The 18,265-nt window shown below is 49.8% G+C and overlaps 2 protein-coding genes across 3 annotated transcripts in view; one reads left to right on the top strand and one right to left on the bottom strand.

The window, feature by feature from the left end:
- Nucleotides 1–610: 610 nt before the first annotated feature.
- Nucleotides 611–2,891, bottom strand: LOC310749216 (urotensin-2 receptor-like). Its single transcript, XM_083585840.1, has one exon. The coding sequence runs from the start codon at nt 1,940–1,942 to the stop codon at nt 842–844; it is 1,101 nt and encodes a 366-aa protein (XP_083441966.1). The 5' UTR covers nt 1,943–2,891; the 3' UTR covers nt 611–841.
- Nucleotides 2,892–5,807: 2,916 nt separating this feature from the next.
- Nucleotides 5,808–18,265, top strand: part of RNF216 (ring finger protein 216) — a 78,400-nt gene continuing 65,942 nt past the window's right edge. The window contains exons 1-3 of one of the 2 annotated variants that reach the window (XM_083585635.1): nt 5,808–5,985; nt 16,154–16,270; nt 17,604–17,740. In XM_083585635.1, coding sequence (XP_083441761.1) covers nt 16,204–16,270; nt 17,604–17,740 — 204 coding nt within the window. In that variant the 5' untranslated portion in view covers nt 5,808–5,985; nt 16,154–16,203. Of the gene's footprint in view, nt 5,990–16,153; nt 16,271–17,603; nt 17,741–18,265 lie in introns of both variants that reach the window. The other variant, XM_083585636.1, reaches the window with a different exon arrangement.

Raw genomic sequence — 18,265 nt, 5'->3', positions numbered from 1 at the left:
AACACAATTCAGCAACTTCAGATCATGGAAACTTGCATGTATTTGGGCTTGCACACAGGTGCTCAATTTGCTTCTGCCTATAAAGGATGTAGGGACGCGGGTGGCACTGTGGGTAAAAACCTCAGCGCCTAGGACTTGCCGATTGTATGGTCGGTGGTTCGAATCCCCGCGGCGGGGTGAGCTCCCGTCGTTCGGTCCCAGCTCCTGCCCACCTAGCAGTTCGAAAGCACCCTTAAGTGCAAGTAGATAAATAGGTACCGCTTTGTAGCGGGAAGGTAAAAGGCGTTTCCGTGTGCTGCGCTGGTGCAGGCTCGCCAGAGCAGCTTCGTCATGCTGGCCACGTGACCCGGAAGTGTCTTCAGACAGTGCCGGCCCCCGGCCTCTTAAGCAAGATGGGCGCACAACCCCAGAGTCGGTCACGACTGGCCCGTACCTTTACCTTTATAAAGGATGTGGCCTTGTGCAATCTTATATGGAGGTACGGTAAATCCCATAATAGACCATGGTGGGGCTGAGGTTTTGACCCACGATTATTCAGACACACACACACACACACACACACACCATTCTCCTCTTGGATTTTCCTAGGCACATTTTCAAAACTATTGTCAAATTCTATGAGTATGAAGGCCTTTTGCACAAACAACTGTCCACACATCACTGTACAAATGTTCCAGAACTGGGGGTTGCCTGATCTGGACAGGTATCTTGTGTGGGTTTCTGTAGCTCCCAGCAGCCAATCAAGTAGGGAAATTTGGCACAGGACAGGGCTTCTTCCCTCAAGGCTGGTCGAGTGGCTGAACGCTTGTCCCCCTGCCTGGCCTGCCTCCTACTCACTTTTTCACAAGAAGACTTCCTTGCTGCCAGTTCCCTGCATCTGAGCCACAGCCAAGCTCTCTGTGTATGTGTGGCTTCCAGACCACACTGATTCCCCCGAGGAACCCCTCTTGGGCTTGACCTTGATGAGGACAAGGGCGTTCCTCTGCCGACCCCTTAAGTACTCCTTGTAGTTCTTGGAGAGCAGAGTGTAGAGGAAAGGGTTGATGCAGCTGTTGCTGTAAGCTAGGCAGGTCACGAAAAAATTGATGCAGGCCACTGTGGCGTTTGCAAGGCTGCCCGGCTGGCGGCGATAGACGCTGAGCAGCTGCCAGAGCCAAAAGGGAATGAAGCAAGCCCAGTAGGCAAGGATGATGCTAAATATCATGTACAGGACCTTCTGCCGAGAGCACCTCTTCATCGCCTTGGCACTGAAGACGGCTGCCTGAGACCTCCAGTAGGTCCTGGCCAAGTTGATGTACAAGTAGCAGATGACTAGGCCAGGGGCCAAGATGCTGGTGATGAAGAGGACAGTGAGGTAGACTTTGTAGGCCCCCATCTGCCAAGTAGGGTGGCACATGCGCTTGGTCACTCCTCCTTGGCTGCTCGTCCGGAGGTCGATGAGAACCATGGTGGGCAAGGCAAGGAGGAAGGAGAGGAGCCAGACCGAGCAGGTGATGGTCCTCCGGTAGTCTCCAGGCCTCCGGAGCGAGTCCAAGGGCTTGATGACCGCCAGGTACCTCTCTGTGCTCATGATGGTGAGAGTGAAGATGCTGGCATGCATGGTGAGCAGGTCCAGGCTGAAGAGGACCCTGCAGCCCACGTCGCCAAAGTACCAGTCCTTCACGAAGTAGGTGCAGACGACGAAGGGGATGGTGGCCAGGTAGAGGAGATCGGCCAAGGCCAAGTTGACCACGTAAACGTACATGGAGGCAGACAGCCGTACGGAGAGGTTGACAACCACCAATGTGTAGATGTTTCCAACCACCCCGATGACGCACATGATGGACAGAGCGCATCCCAGGAAGGAGGTGGCCAAGACGTCGCTGGCGCTGCCAGTGGTGTTGGAGGGACCGCTGCCATTCTCAAACAGGCAGGATAGGTTGGCACATGGGCCCAGTTCCATTATATCTGACCCTTGCACTGGGTCAACATGTTCCACCCAAATGGCATGCCGGATTCTTGCCCAATGCACAGTGCAAATAATCCCCCTCCTCGAGCGCAGCTCTGCTCTAATATATTTGCCAACCAGCTGGCGCCGCTCTGCTTTTGCTGCCGACTCAACAGCCTTTAAAACAGTTTGGTATGATCAGATTCCGCGCATAATTTTGCGTAGCAGGAAAGGAACCCCCCCCCCCCGATGAGGCAGCTGCAAGAGGACAGGAAGGAAAGGCTGCAGGTTAAAGTTTCAGAGCTCCCAGGTCCAAATCTTACCACGTTCCAGCAGGCAGGTGAAGGGAGACGAGAGTGGCTTGGTTCAAAGCAACCTTCTTGTGACTGCCTGTCTTCTTGCCTTTAATCCCTCTGGGCAAACATCCAGCGAGCCACCCTTTGAGAGTGCAGGGCTGGCTCTCCACATCAACTTTATCACGCCGTAAGCATCCAGGTGTTTTCTTTGAAGGTTTTGCGCTGCCAGCGGTGGCCCTGCCTGTGCAGATCTCTCAGAAGTCGCTTTCCAGGCACGATGTTTGGCCACAGGTGAGCTGGGCAAAGGATGGTGTTCGTTCGGAGGGAGAAAACAAGCTGCTTGCCTTGTCGATGCAAGAATGCAAATGGCAAAGAATCCCTGAGCAGGACATGGTTTTGTGGGCGGATTCTGTGCCGGCTGCCAGGGCCGGACCTTGCAAATAATTGGATCTATTGTGACAGATGCTTATGCTTTCTCTATATCTCTGGGCTGGGAAGTCTATTCACTGCTGCAAGAGGTGGGAAGGGCCTGGGATTCTTTCTGACAGTCCCCTTGAGGTGGGGTTTCATCCTGTGCTGCTCAGGAAGGAGGAGGCACAGTCAGCAGCAGACTTTTGTATCTTGGAGCAACAGGGTGGATTTTCTTTCCAGCTGCCTCCTTCCCTGCCTGCAGGATGACTCTCTGTCGCCTTTCGAAGGTGATGCTGGAAAGTGTGCTTCCGCATCCACATGGATGTGCGCTAACAAAACTCTAACCCTGTGAGGGAAGCTGCACATACTGGTGCTTGTGTAGCTGGTTTTACTTCAATTAATTTTTAATTTTTTTTAATGGTTTCTTTTTTTTGCATTCTTATATTACATTGGCAAACATTGTCATATTACATTACAGAGCTTATCATATTTTCCAACATGTATACCAAGATGTATACACACTTCATATACCTAAAAAGAAATAAGAGAAAAAACAAAAACACCCCCCCCCAAATCATATACGTACCAACACATTCAACTTCCTGTCTATCCCATTGTATATTCCTTTTTTTAACAAATGAATGTACTCATATTATCGTATATTTCTTTTACATTTTATCTAATACATTCCTATAACAATATGTGCTCTTGTTCTTATTTCTCAACTCAGTCTCTCTCCAACATCAATCAAATGCTAGCATAGATAACGGACCTTTACATTATTTTTGACCATATGTTTTATATCTATCCCATTTTTCCATATTTTTTTATTCGAATTGCCTCTCAGGCTATTTGTCAGCTGTGCCATCTCAGCAAATTCTCATAGCTTAATATTGCCAGTTCGTTCTTGTCGGGGCTTCTTCTTCCTTCCACCCCTTTGCCTCCAAAGCCCGGGCTGCGGCTGTTGCATATAAGAATACCTCCCTAAAGGCCATCGGGATGTCCCTGCCAACAATGCTTAACAGAAATGCCTCTGGTCTTTTTAAAAAGGTTATTCCAATTTTAATGGTTTCTTTTAGCTGTTTTTTGTTTTAGCTCCAAGCTGCCTTGAGTCTGTGTCAGCAGCAAAGGCGGGGTATAAATAAACAAGTTGTTGTTGTTATTACTAATAATCCTATACAGTGGTATCTTGGGTTAAGTACTTAATTCGTTCTGGAGGTCCGTTCTTAACCTGAAACTGTTCTTAAACTGAAGCACCACTTTAGCTAATGGGGCCTCCTGCTGCTGCCGCACTGCAGGAGCACGATTTCTGTTCTCACCCTGAAGCAAAGTTCTTAAGCTGAAGCACTATTTCTGGGTTAGCGGAGTCTGTAATCTGAAGCATACATAACCTGAAGCGTATGTAACCTGAGGTACTACTGTAGTTGAAACCATCAGGACATTTAGAGTGTTTTCCACAGCTCTCCAGTGAAAGAGGATCGCTGCTTCTGCGACCCAACATCCAACGCAAAGCAAATGCGGTTGGTTTGATCTCATAGCCCCACCTGGTGGCCATGCGTCTACTTATTAGTAGAGGGAAAGTAAGACAGGCAGTAAGACAGAAAGTAAGACAAAGCCATGGTTTTCCCAGTAGTGATGTATGGAAGTGAGAGCTGGACCATAAAGAAGGCTGATAGCCGAAGAACTGATGCTTTTGAATTATGGTGCTGGAGGAGACTCTTGAGAGTCCCATGGACTGCGAGAAGATCAAACCTCTCCATTCTGAAGGAAATCAGCCCTGAGTGCTCACTGGAAGGACAGATCCTGAAGCTGAGGCTCCAAGACTTTGGCCACCTCATGAGAAGAGAAGACTCCCTGGAAAAGAAAGATGGAAAGGCACAAGGAGAAAGATGGGAAAGATGGAGGGCACAAGGAGAAGGGGATGACAGAGGACAAGATGGTGGGACAGTGTTCTTGAAGCTACCAGCATGAGCTTGACCAAACTGCGGGAGGCAGTGGAAGACAGGAGGGCCTGGCGTGCTCTGATCCAGGGGGTCACAAAGAGGCGGACATGACTAAATGACTAAACAACAACAAGAAGACAGGCAGACGACAGTCCGGGCGCTTGCACGCGATCCTGGCCCGCCCCAGCTGCTGATCCTATGCTCGTTTACTTGGAAGCAAGGCAGCGCTGCTTGGATTCCGTGGGATCCGCTTCTCCGGAGGGGAGCTGGTGTGATCTTGCGGGTGGGGGGCGACGAGGTGCGCTCGAAACCCGGAGGGAGAAGGTTGCGTGGCTGCTTCAGTCCAGCGGGCAGGATCGGGTCCCCGCGGAGGGATGCGCGCACAATGCGGTGGGAAGAGGGAGTCCGGCGAAAGTGCGGGCCGCTTGGGCAGAAGAGGGCAGTGGCGCCAGGCAGAAATCCGTCGGGTGCAGCCTCGGCCGGGAAACCGCCCCGCGATCCTCGGGTGGAGGGCGGTGTCTAAAGGCAATTAACGGGAATAATAAGAATCAAAACTGGAGGAGGAGAAGCGACGTCGGTTGCAAGACCAGCGCCACCGTTTTCCTTGCCTGCCGCCTTTCCACCGTTAGAGCATCGAGGCGGATTAAGAGCCTGGAAACACATTTGACAAATATCTTTTTCTTATTTCATATTTGACAAATATCTTTTTATTTTTATTTTCATATTTTCTTTTAGGTCCCGTATTTCTTTTTCAGTATATGCAGGTGTAAGGATTAATTTATTTTCATTTTTTAATAAATTTTAAAAATGCAATAAAGATTATTATTATTACAATTATTATTATTATTATTAATAATAAAAATAATAAATAAGAGCCTGGAAACAGAGCCGAAGTCGCCGTGAGCAACAAATGCCACCCTTCTCCGGCCAAAGACAGGACTCGTCTTCCTCCTCCCATAAAACACGCGCATCTCTCCAGATCCCCAGCAAACACGTGGATTCCGCGTCTTTTCCCCCCGTTTCACAAACGCGCATGCGCACTCTCGGGCACTGGAAACTCCTCTCCGCCCCTCCCGCTCGGAGAGCCGGCCGTCACGTGACCCGAAGGCAGCTGGTTGGCAGTTGCGAGATTTCGCCCCCCTTTCGAGCAACTCTCTGATCCGCGCCTGGAGCCGCTCTGCCCCGAGCCCTCCCCTCGTCTCCATGGTCTCTTGGCCCCCGGCCCGCCCCTCGCGGTCACGTGGCGCCCTCGCGCAGGCCGGAAGGAGGCCTGACAGGCCGGCCCCCCCCCCGCCCTTGGCGGCCGCGAGGAAGAGGCGGAGGCGGAGGCCGAGCGCGGCGAGGAGGCGGGCGGGCGGGCAGGAAGCCGGAAGCGCCGCCGGGAGGGACGAGCGGGAGACGGAGCGAGGTGAGTGAGGGAGCGAGCGAGCGAGAGGCCGGCCGGGGGCCTGCGGGGTCGCCCCGCCCGCTCCCCCAGGGGCAGCCCCCCCCCCCAGACACCTGCCTCGGTTGCCTGGCAACCGCCCCCCCCCGAGACACCTGCCGGGCCCGGGCCGCCCCTCCAGCCCCGCGCAGGCAGGCCCCGCTTCCCCCGTGCTGCTGCTGCTGCCAGCCCGTGTGGGCGGCCCCGAGGCAGCCGCTCCGGCTCCTCCCCCTCCCCCTCCTCCCCCGCTGCTGCTTCGTTTCGCTTTCTCCTCCCCGCCAGCTTCCTTTCACGCTCCCCTTCTCCTCCCCGCCAGCCCAAACTTCTGCCAGCTGGAAGTTTTGCTTCTCGCTTCGGCTTCCCCCACCGGCTTCCCTTCCCCGCCCCGGTCTCCCTCTCCCCGGGCCCCGGGCTCCCGCTTTCCCCTCGTGCAGCAGCTGCTCTCCTAATCCTCCTTCGCTAGGGCCATCTGCTCCCCCGGCCTCGCCAGGCTCCCGGCGCCTCTTCGCACTCTCCCCTCTCGTTTCTCCTTGGGAAGCAGCTCCTCCTTAGCGCGGCGGGCATGGCGTCCCCTCCCTGCTTTCCAAAGTCCATCCACCTGCAAGGGAAAAGCAAAGGCAGCAGCCCCCTCACCTGAACTTTGGGGGGAGAGGGGGTGGGGATGCCATTGTGGATTGGGAGGGAGGGGAGAGTTGTTGCTGCTGCTGCTGCCGCCCTCTGGTCCTGCTTGGGGGCACCTGCTTGGCCGCTGTGAAAACAGGATGCTGGACTAGATGAGTCCTTGGCCTAATCCAGCAGACTCTCCTTATGTCCTGCTCTGTGTTGCGTGTGGGAGCCTCTTATTGCCAGGTTTGAACATTTGGATTTGGCAGAACGCTTATGTCCAGGCGCATGTGTGGTGGTGCCGGGTCACACTCCCCCCCCCCCAAGTGCACAAATCTGAGAGGAGTGGTTGGGTTGTGTGCCTAAGCCAGGGGTTAGCAAACCTTTTCAGCAGGGGGCCGGTCCGCTGTCCCTCAGACCTTGTGGGGGGCCGGACTATATTTTGAAGAAAAAAAAAGAACAAATTCCTATGCCCCACAAATAACCCAGAAATGCATTTGAAATAAAACCACACATTCAACTCATGTAAAAACCCGCTGATTCGCGGACCGTCCACAAGCCAAATTTAGAAGGCAACTCGGCTGGATCTGGCCCCCGGGCCTTAGTTTGCCTATCCATGGCCTAAACCAGGGGTCAGCAACCTTTTTCAGCCATGGGCCGGTCCACCGTCCCTCAGACCATGCGGTGGGCCAAACTGTATTTGGGGAGGGGCGGGGAGAAAAGAACGAATTCCTATGCCCCACAAATAACCCAGAGATGCATTTTAAATAAAAGGACACATTCGACTCATGTAAAAACACGCTGATTCCCGGACTGTCCACAGGCCAGATTGAGAAGGCGATTGGGCTGCATCTGGCCCCTGGGCCTTAGGTTGCCTACCCCGGCCTAAACCCACCTGACTTCCGGTTAAACTCAGTGTAAACTCAATTGTGCTTGTCCCGAGGAGACATGCATAGGATCATGCTGTTGTATTGATTTGGTACTGTGTGTTTGATGTTGCTTAATCGTGTTGCAATGTGTACTGAGTTTTAAAAGAGGCGTGGTTGCTGAGCAGCCCAACTCCCTTCTTTACCCTACATTTCAGCAATTGCTTTTTCCCCATTTGAGATGTACAGATAAGATTCTAACTGCCATGCCCAGCATGCAGGGAGCATTGTAAGTGTCATGGCAGACAGCTTCTGAGTCTTAGGGCTGTTCTGTGCATGACATTGCTCCCCAGAGCCACAATATCGGAACGGGGCCTTCATGTTCAGGAGCAGCAGTCTGGTGAATGCAGTGGGACAAGGAGGAAGGGCTGCTGGCCTTTTTCATGCTCAGTTTTTACCACGGCATGTTTTCATCCTGTGGGTTGACTGGAGCTGTGTGAATGGCCACAGTGGGAATTGGGACCCCTTATGAGATGTTCTGGGTTCTGATTCAGCAGCCAGGCTCTTTTTAGACTGTTGGAGCCTTTTCTTATACTGTATTGAGACCCCCCCCCCTTGCTGCAGGAGGAAAAAGCACATGTGGAATCCTCCCTGGAATGTGACGTGAGGGTTTGTTTCATGAGGAGTGCTGGGTAGTTGAGAGCTCTTTGCGCAGGGTAAGAGTTGCACCAAAATGACTAGTATGATGTGCTTTGAACACTTGGGTGCTGTGTTATTCACAGCCACCTCTTCCAGTTTTTGTTTTTGTTTTAAAACTATTTTAACACTTTTGCAGCAGGGATGGTCCTCTTGCTGTTGCAGTTCCCCCAAGCCAAATCTTTGGAATGAGGGCATGCAAGAGGGAAGAGGTGGTCTATTAAGCTGCAGAAATCGCTTTCATAAAGGAGATGGTTGTGGAAGTTTAGTACATGCAGCTGTGGAGATCTGTTTCTGAAGGGGGTGTGTCTGTTTACCAGCTTGTAAAAAGTATTTCCCTTATGGAATTTGTGTTTGCCAACTCAGTGCCCTCCAGATATTTGTTGTAAGACAGTGGTGGGGAACCGCGGGTCCACGAACCAAACTTCTCCCGCCAACCCTCCCCATCTAGCCTGCAAGGCCATTTTGGGCAAGCCAGACACTTCCATTTTTACACCTGATGTCATACATTGGTAGGGCTTCAAAGGAAGAATCGGGAGATTAGAGTGAGCTCCCAATATTCCTTTTGCTGGAGCCAGGCATGCTCCCACTGCCCTTCTGCTGATGGACAATGAGAAACTGCTTCTCCCACCCAGTGCTGCTCCTTGAACTTCTGAAAACTGGGTGCACAAAGAACAGTGTGAGGCTGCTTGTAAAAGGGCTTTCAAACAGCCCTGTGCTGTGCTTTGGAGTCCCGACAATCGGGGCTTCTAAGCACAGCATCACCTGGTGTCATAGTGGTGTCAGGTGATTGACAGGGTCTTGCTGATAAATACAGTCCATCAGGGATTGGAAGGCCAGAAGAGGTCTCCTCCCTGCCCCGCTGTAGACATTGCCTTGCTGCATCAGGGAGAGGACTTTCGAAACTTTAATTCAGCATCGATTGGAGGCAGTTGGTGGTGTCCTCAACTGTATAACCTGGAGATTCCCCCCCCCCTTTGTACCGTATTAGAGAGATTTCTCTCTCGTTCTGAAATTGCCAGGAAATGGTTTAGTTGTAGGAAGCATTTAGAAAGACAAGAGGCTTGATAAAATCCAATGCTTCAACATTCTTGGACCGGGGGGGGAGGGAATCCAAATTCCTACATGCAGTCGTCAGATTCTTAAACACATGGACAACCGAGTGCTAGCCAGTGGCGCTTGCCCAGTCCTGTGTGTTGCTGATAAAGAAGAAATGGTTTGGGTGCTCAGTTCTTCCCTTGCTTTCACTGGTCCTTAACTCTTGCAGCAGCAGCACTTTCCCTTCATCATCTTCAGCATCTTCTGGTTGCAAAAGGCTTTTTTGAAAAAAGATTTGTGGTTTTCAGTTACATACATTTCAAGAGTTTTACAGTAACCTAAACATATCAAAACTTGACCTCCTCCTCTTTCTGCGGTTCCTTACATTAATTTTTTTCCCATTTCCTGCATATTCTAAATTAACTTATTTTTTCATTCATCTACTTTAATTCTTTACTCTTATGAAACTGCAGGTTATTACAATAACCCTGCCAATTTGTTTGCAATTTGTTTGTAAATATTCAGTAAACCATTTCCATTTTTTAATGTTATCTTGATTTCTCTCTTCCCCCGCCCCGCAGTAAGTTTTGCCATTTCTGCGTAGTCCATAAGTTTTGTATCCATTCTTCTTTCATCGGGACTTTTTCTTTCTATTTTTGGGCAAATAACATTCTTGCCACTGTAGTAGCATACATGAATAAATTTCTATACAGTTTAGGTAATTCTGCCCCTGTAATTCCCAAAAGAAAATTTGTTTAAAAATGCTGATTTTTTAAACAAATGTTATTTTAAACATCTTTCTCAATTCATTATGTATCAGTAAGCTTTAAACATACTGCGAGACCGCATAGGATAGAAAGTACCTTATTTATCTTCGCATTTCCAACACTTATTCGATTTTGATTTGTACATTTTTTGCCAGTTTACTCAGTGTTAGATACCATGTATATAACATTTTCGTATAGTTTTCTCTTAAACCATAGCATGCTGTAAATTTTATATCCGTATTCCACAATCGTTCCCACACTTCCATAACTATATTATAACCAATATCTATTGCCCAGCGTATCATTGAAGACTTTACCTGCTCATCCTTTGTCTCCCAATCCAATAATATACATTTTTGGCAGCGCTTTTACATTCCAACAGATCTCTCTCCAGTTGTGATATTTGTTCCCCAAACCCCCGGGGCTTGTCTAGGTGGGCCTGGGTTGGAGAAAAGGCAGCAGCATCTGAGCCGGCTGCTTGAGCATATTCAGCCTTTCCTGAACCTTTGGCAGGAGACAGAAAGCTGGGAGGCAGAGGAGGCTTTCGTGTTACATTCTCCCCTTTTTTCCAATCAGCCTCTCTCTGATTAGGGGTCTCTAATTCTGTTGCATCTTTGTGTCAGGGGTGTGATAGCATCATTTGACTGTATCTCAATATAGAATTGTCCTTGGCGGCTGCTGCACAGTGCATCTTTGGACGAGATCCCGGGAGAGATGCTCGGAACAGTAATTTGCTCAGGGACACGTGGAGGAGGGGTGTCGTTACTCCTTCACGCCGTTAAAACGGACTCTTTCAGGTAGCAGAGTGAAGTCACACCTTCAGTTTTAATTAAGAGAAGAAGCATTCCTCAGTTATTGAAAACTTGTCACAACAGCATTTTCCTGTTTTCCATTTTCTGGAAGTAGCAAGGGGTAACGGTGAGCCAATTAAGCAGGGTGTTGTGGAAGATATGGCTCCTGGCTCTCGTTAGAGTATTAGTTTCGCTTTTTAAAAAACTTGACCACTTTCGCTTTTTGAAAAACTTGACTACTTTCGCTTTTTGAAAAACTTGACTCCTCATTTTCCCCTCCAGGCATTTGGCTTTAGCATTATCTGGCAATTTTGGCACCCAGGGCAGTGCTGAGACTGCTAAGGGTTGTCTGTTAAGGAGATAATTTACAGTCATACCTTTGATCCTTGGGACTTGGACTCCCGAATGCTGCAAACCTGGAAGTGAGTGTTCTGGTTTGCGAATGTTCTTTGGAACCCTAAACATCCGACGGAGCTTCCGCGGCTTCTGATTGGCAACAGGAGCTTCTTGCAGCCAATCAGAAGCTGCGCTTTGGTTTCTGAGCGTTTTGGAAGTCGAACGGACTTCAGGAATGGATTCCGTTTGACTTCCAAGCTATGACTGTAGTGGATTTAGACCAGGAGTGGGTAACCTGGGGGGGGGCAGGGAGAGATGCTGCTGGGCCCCAGCTCTCCTTGAGGTGTGGGTGGGTGGAAGAGACGTAATGCAGAACATCTGGCGAGGTGAGCCAGCCTGGCTTTAGGCCCTTCAAGGTCATACTAGCAAATGAAGCTGTAGGCTGCATTAAAAAGCCCTTAGTCTATTTAATCATTTGAGTCGTAGCCTATTGTGATTGATTATGCTTGCATGTGAGTAAGAACAGTGTTTCTGAAACATGCAAAAAAGGAGGCTTCTGTTAAGATGAATGTGTGATGTGACATTCCTCATCTCAGAGACGTTCCTTCCAGCCTGTGAGAAAATGAAGCAAATAAAAATTAACTTAGTTTACTACAACTATTATTATTAAATGTTTTTAAATAGGAAGGGAGGCCTTTTCATTTGGATGTTAATCCCCACTTAACTCCCCACGGAATCAACACTTACTGTTCGCTTGCCATTTCCAGGGAGCCAAGGTGACTCTCCCACTTTTCAAATTCCTGCTTTTGAGCTCTCCATGGGCATCTGGTGGTGGTCGTTGTTGTCAAATTTCTATACTGCCCTTCATCCTAGGATCACAGGGTTGTTGACAATATAAAAGCACAAAAATATATAACCTAGTAACAGACAAGAACAATACCCCACACCCAGTTTAAAAGGCCATAGGCATAGATTATTTAATTAACCAAAAGCCTGGGAGAAGAGGAATGCTTTTGCCTGGTGCCTAAAGAGATGCAACGAAAGTGCCAAGCGAGCTTCCCGGGGGGCGGGGGGGGGGAGCATTCCACTGCAGAAAAACCCCGTTCTGGTGTTGCCAACCTCTGGACTCCTCACGGACGCATCTTATGTTCTTGTTATTTTAATACAGTGCTTCCAGGAGGAGGATAATTCAAAGGCATTTAATCAATAACTCAGGGGGAGCAGACAACTTCTGCCAGTCCCAGCCAGCATGCTAGGGGTCAGGGATGATGGGATTGCCCCCCCCCTTGGCTGCCCTTGCCATAGCTGGTTAAACGCTGCTGTTGTAAACAAAAATTGCCCTTTTCCCTTATGGGGTATCCAAGAGCCCGTATAGAGTCCTTACATAGGTTCCCTATTGGTAGGAGAGAATAACAGAGGCCAACCAGAGAATATTGAGAAGCAAAGCAGCTAGTAAGCTTGATCTTTATTGATCTGTTGCAACAGGGTGCTCCCCTCACCCGCAGGAGAGAGGAGGAACCCAGAAAAATGGCACGCAAGGCCTTATAAAGACTTTTGAAATTGCCACCCTGTAGATCAAGACCACCCCCAGAAACATCAAACATACATCACAGAAGGGGTGTAACCTAAGACCACCCCTCAGATACATCACACCAAAATCATAAAAAGGCAGTCTAAAACAGAAATTTTGAATGTTGTTTATCTCCTGTCTGGCAGGTTACTTGATTGGATTTCCTGGGGAGCCTGGCTAGTCTTTTGTAGTGATAAATACTTAGTTCCTGGGCCAGGTCACAGGCTCACACCCTATTCAAACACAGACATACCCTTAAGACAGGATTTGTGAAGGAAAAGACAATGGGGAGGCTTTTCCATTTTCCTTTGACCTTGCAGAGAAAACATTTGGTCAGTTTGGGACAGTTTGGGAATCAAATGGTTCCAGGTCGGTCTTCCTGTGCTGATCTATGTACATGCTTGGTTGGTACGCTTATGAACATTACTATATATCTAAGACCCCAAAATTCCTATCACACTGCGGCCTTTCTGGTGAAGAGCAGGTTGCTCTCGTTCCTGGCTGCCGCTGATCCCAGGCCCCCATGTCCATTGGGAAAGCTAATGAACCTGTTTGGCTGTTCAGGCTTGTGTTCCTGGCTGCTGCTCAGAACAATTTCTTCCTTGCTCTGAGGAGGCAGCAGAACTTCCGCAACCCAGTGCTTTGCCCGGTCTGTGATTTGGCTTGCCAGCCATTCCAAGGTGGAGCTGGATTTGCAAGGAGGGAGATTTTGACAATTGCTGGTCATAGAATCACAGAAGTTGTAGAGTTGGAAGGGACCCCCAGGGTCATCTAGTCCAACCCCCCCTGCAATGCACAAATCTCAGCTAAAGCATCCATGGCAGATTGCCACCCAACCTCTAGCCTAGGGGTTGGCAAAGTTTTTGTGGCTTGGGCTCGTTCATGGTCCCGCAGACACTGCAGTGGGCTGGAGTGCACATGCGCACATGCATGCGCAAATGCTATTTCCGGCGCTCCTTCCAGCGCAGAGGAGGCGTGCGCAGCTTCCCACTGGCTACAGGAGCTTCCAGCGTCACGGAAGGCGGTCCCTGCTCTGCTCTGTGCTGGTTTAGTGTGGCGCACGGGAGCTGAGCGGGTGGTGGAGGTCCCCAAGCCGGTGGCAGGGGTCCACGGGCCGGTTAAACAACCCCATGGGCTGCTTGTGGCCCATGGGCCTTAGGTTGCTGACCCCTGCCTAACTGGAGGGTGGGCTGTTCTTGTGCCAGAAAACAGGAGTTTGCAGGTGGTCTCTGGCATAAGGAGCATGCACAGCAGTACAGTGGAACCTCGTGTTACCTACCATCGCCCTTGCGAAGGTTGCAGGTTACGAGCTCCGCTAACCCGGAAGTAGATGCTCCTGGTTGCGATCTTTGCCCTGGGATGCGAGCGGAAGTCATGTGGCAGCAGCGGGAGGTGCCATTAGCGAAAGCGCGCCTCGTGTTACGAGTGGTTTAGGGTTGAGAACAGACCTCCAGAATGAATTACCGTATTTTTCGCCCTATAGGACGCACTTTTTCCCCTCCAAAAATGAAGGGGAAATCTGTGTGCGTCCTATGGGGCGAATGCAGGCTTTTGCTGAAGCCTGGAGAGCGAGAGGGGTCGGTGCGCACCGACCCCTCTCGCTCTCCAGGCTTCAGGAAGCTATCCGCAAGTCTTGCAAGCCCGGTGGGAGGTCCCGCGGGCTCGCAAGGCTTGTGGGCAGCAGCCTGCAGCCCAAAAGCTCGGGGGACAGCAGGAAGGCGCAGCGCCGCCACCCCGCTATTCCCCGACCTGATCTGGAGATTGGGGGGGGAGAAGCAAGCTTGCTTCTCCCCCCCCCGCCAGCCCCACAAGCTTGGGAGATAGCGGGGAGGCGGAGCGCCGCCACCCCGTTATTCCCCAACCTGATCTGGAGGCTGGCGGGGGGGGGGAAGCAAGCTTGCTTCTCCCACCCGCCAGCCCCACAACCTCGGGGGATAGCAGGGCAAGCCGCTGCCCCACGGAGGCTAGAGAGGCTGTCCCTGAAGGCAGAAGAGGGAGACGGAGCACTCCGTCTCCCTCTTCTAGCTTGGGGATGGCTGCGCAAACCTGGGGGGGAAATAAAATTTTTTTCCTTGATTTCCCCCCTAAAAAACTAGGTGCGTCCTATGGGCCAGTGCGTCCTATAGGGCGAAAAATACGGTAAATTCGTAACTGGATGTACCACTGTATCTAGAACAGGAAAGCGCAGTCACATTAGCACAGGGGACTGTTGTTGGACTGTGATATTTAGTTCTAACTTATTGATCAAATACACTTTTTAAATGAAGAACAGCTATTTTATTCATTTTTTAATAGTATTTATATTCCGCTGCTCAGGCAGAGCTCAAAAAGTAGTTTGCATATCATTATAACACCAAGCATCCAATTTTCTAAAAGTTATAAAAGGATGGTCCTTCAGATGCTCCTGTTTTAGAATTTTAGGGTACACACACATAGCTGACACACACTCCACAGAAAACCTATCCTTCATCCTTCAAAATTTAGGAAATATTCCCTGAGAAAAATACACATTATTTTAGCACACGGAACAGTCCCCAAAAAGCCCTCTTGGCTCTCTGAATTACTCTGAATATTTCTTCTACAGAAGGAGATATCTTGGAGAAACCTTTCCCAGCAGTTACTTACAAATCCTGTCTTAAGGGCATAATTTGGGTATGAATAGGGGGTGGGCCTGTGACCTGGATTCAGGATAAAGTATTTACCATCTCAGTGGCCAGGCTGCCCAGGTAATGCAATCAGTAAAGCATTATCAGGTACCTTGGCAGGCAGGAGAGAAGCCAGAATCAACATTTCTATAGGAGACTGCCCTCTTTCTGTGAAGTATGTATGATGCTTTTTGGGTGGTCTTTGGTTAAGGGGTTGAAACATGCAATCTGGCCAAATGTTTTCTCTGGAATTTTTGTTACAATCAATCATAATTTGATTTTGGACCCTGAATTAGCACTTTTGTCGCTTGAGAGCAACTCTAACCCTGAGGTTTTCGAACTTCGCCGCTGCCAGGTGGAAAACAGGAGATAATCATACTTGGCGTTCCTGGTGTGCCTGTGTGTGGGAGGCTGGCAGCAGGCAGCTCTCCTAGGTTTGCAAATGTGATTATAAGATGGGCTTTCAGTTTGTGTTTTTTGCAGCATGAGGACTAGAAATTTGTTTCTAATTTACAGCCAGAGCTGCGATTTACTTGGCAGTCGCCTTCCATCGCTTACCCCTGGGCAAATTCTGTAGCCAGTAATAGATTCTGCGCTTGCCTGGTGGATCTTCAGGTAAACGGAAGTCCTGTTTGTGGATGGATTAATAACTGCAGATGGGATTTCTGCATATTTGTACAAGGATTTCCTGGATTTCTCCCAGCAGTTGCCTACCTCTCAATTAAAACCCAGCTGCTCAGCTTAATAAGAAAATGAACCTTGTGTAAACTCTGTCTGGAGCAACCTCTACCACGTGGTGAAACCAGAGGTGTGAACCAACTGCTCACCTTGTTCTTTGCAGGTGCTGTTGGCGGAGTGTGTGCCATGCTCTGGAGCTCTTAGCTTTCTAACATGGCAGAGGGAGGTGGAAATGAAGAAGTGATTGACTTGAACAGTTTCCGGAGCCACCGAGGGAAAGGTAAGGAAAATATTCCTGGTTCTTCCAGGTGCAGCGCATGAGTCTGGTGCAGGGGTCAGCAAACTTACCACGCCTCGGGCCGGTGTCTCCAGCGCCGATCGCGCGGCGGACCGGAGGGCGGTGGAGCTCGTGCCCATACGCATGCGCACATGCTATTTCTGGCGCACTTCCGGGTCGGAGGAGCACTGGAAAAAGCTTGTGTGCACGGGCCTTCTCCGACCCGGATGTGCACCAGAAATAATGCTTGCGCATGCACACAAGCTATTTCCGGTGCTCCTCTGACCCAGAAGTGGGCAGCAGCGCAGCGCCGGTAAGAGCAGGCAGCGGCAGTGGGCAGCAGGGGTCGCCGTGGGCCGGATAAATGAGTCCCTCGGGCCTTATCTGGCTTGCGGGCCTTAGTTTGGAGACCTCTGGGCTGGTGGAACTATTGAAGGGTGCTGTCGCAGCCTTCTCCAAGCTGGTCTCTTGTCGTTTTGAACAAGTCAGCTCTAGTCCCCGTTGCAGGCGTGGGGGATGAGGAGCACTGCACTGAGGTGGAGCCTTCAACAGTGGCAAGAGCTACAGGGCACAGGGTTTCCTCTCCACTTCTTTCTCCTGCAGCGTGGAATGCCAGTTGCAACCACTTTGATCTGAAAGGAGTCTTTTTCTCAATTGCATTCCCTTCAGCCTCTGGGCCTGAGAGATTCCCCATCCCTTCTCTAAAGTGATACTGCTTCAGGAACCAATTGCATCTCGCCTTCTCCCTCCCATTCCTAGGAGAGGATTTAATTCAGTAGTTACCTTATCCCTAGGCTATCTTCTGCCACCTGCAGCAGTTCTCTGTTGGCATCCTTCCCTGGTTTGGGGCAGTGGCATCTTCACAGCACTCAAGGTTTGTTTGAGACTGTGGCATGCCTCTGCCCCGGCCAAGACTGTTCCAGTGGCGAGCCGTTGAATTCTTCTTCCATTTTATTATAAGGCAAACTCGGGTAACATATTTCGGATTGAAGTTATAACAACTAGAAATAACTACAGTTGTACCTTGGTAGTCAAACACCTTAGTTGTCGAACAAATCGGCTCCTGAACGTCGCGAACCCAGCAGCGAGTGTTCTGGTTTGTGAATGATTTTTGGAAGCCAAACATCCGACGCAGCTTCCGCGGCTTCTGATTGGCTGCAGGAAGTTCCTGCAGCCAATCGGAAGCCGTGCCTTGGTTTTCAAACCATTTTGGGAGTCAAACGGACTCCCGGAACGGATTAAATTTGAGAACCAAGGTACGACTGTATTAGTGTTCTGTTGCGAACCTTCAGCTGGTAGGTAAGTTGTCTCTCCTTTCTCTCCTTCCTTCTTTCAGATAGAATAAACCACAGAGACGAGGGGCTTATCACCATATCCGACTCCTCGGATGAAGAATTGCCTGTGATGCTGGACATTCCTGTTCGCCGGCAGTGGGAGGATGAGGAAGACGACGATGTAGTCATACTGATGGAGGTAACTCTTTGGCCCTGGCCATCCTCCAGTATGGCAAAAATTGAAATTTCTGTTAGGCTTAGTATACAACCAGTATGGTCTCCCCATCCCAGATGTATGTTCAAAACGGAATAGTTATATGTTCTTTATTATTTGAAACCTTTTTAAATCTGGCACTGATTTAGTTAGCTTGACTCTCGTAACAAATGCATGAATCCTCCCCCGCTATAAGACACAAATTGAGCCCCCATCTCATATTCTGGAGTTGTTATCACTTGGCTTCCAAAACTTTGCCCAAGTGAGCTTTACAGGGCATCTTAAAATGTGAGAATGGTGGGCTGCCTCCTGACAGTTCAACCTAGAATCTTTCAGCTATTTCAGGTAGCAGCTCTGTTCTGCTACTACCTTGAGGAAGCACAACATTTTTTGAACAGCAAAATATGCTTTTAAATACCCCTTAACACCAGCTGCCAAATGCCTCCCTGAAAGGGAGAAAATACACTTCTTAAAATCCTGCTTGTTAATTTTCTTTCAATGTGAGCCCAT

This window comes from Podarcis filfolensis (genome assembly GCF_964270895.1).
Source record: "Podarcis filfolensis genome assembly, chromosome: 14".
Classification (NCBI taxonomy): domain Eukaryota; kingdom Metazoa; phylum Chordata; class Lepidosauria; order Squamata; family Lacertidae; genus Podarcis; species Podarcis filfolensis.
This window is presented reverse-complemented; position numbering and strand designations above follow the sequence as displayed.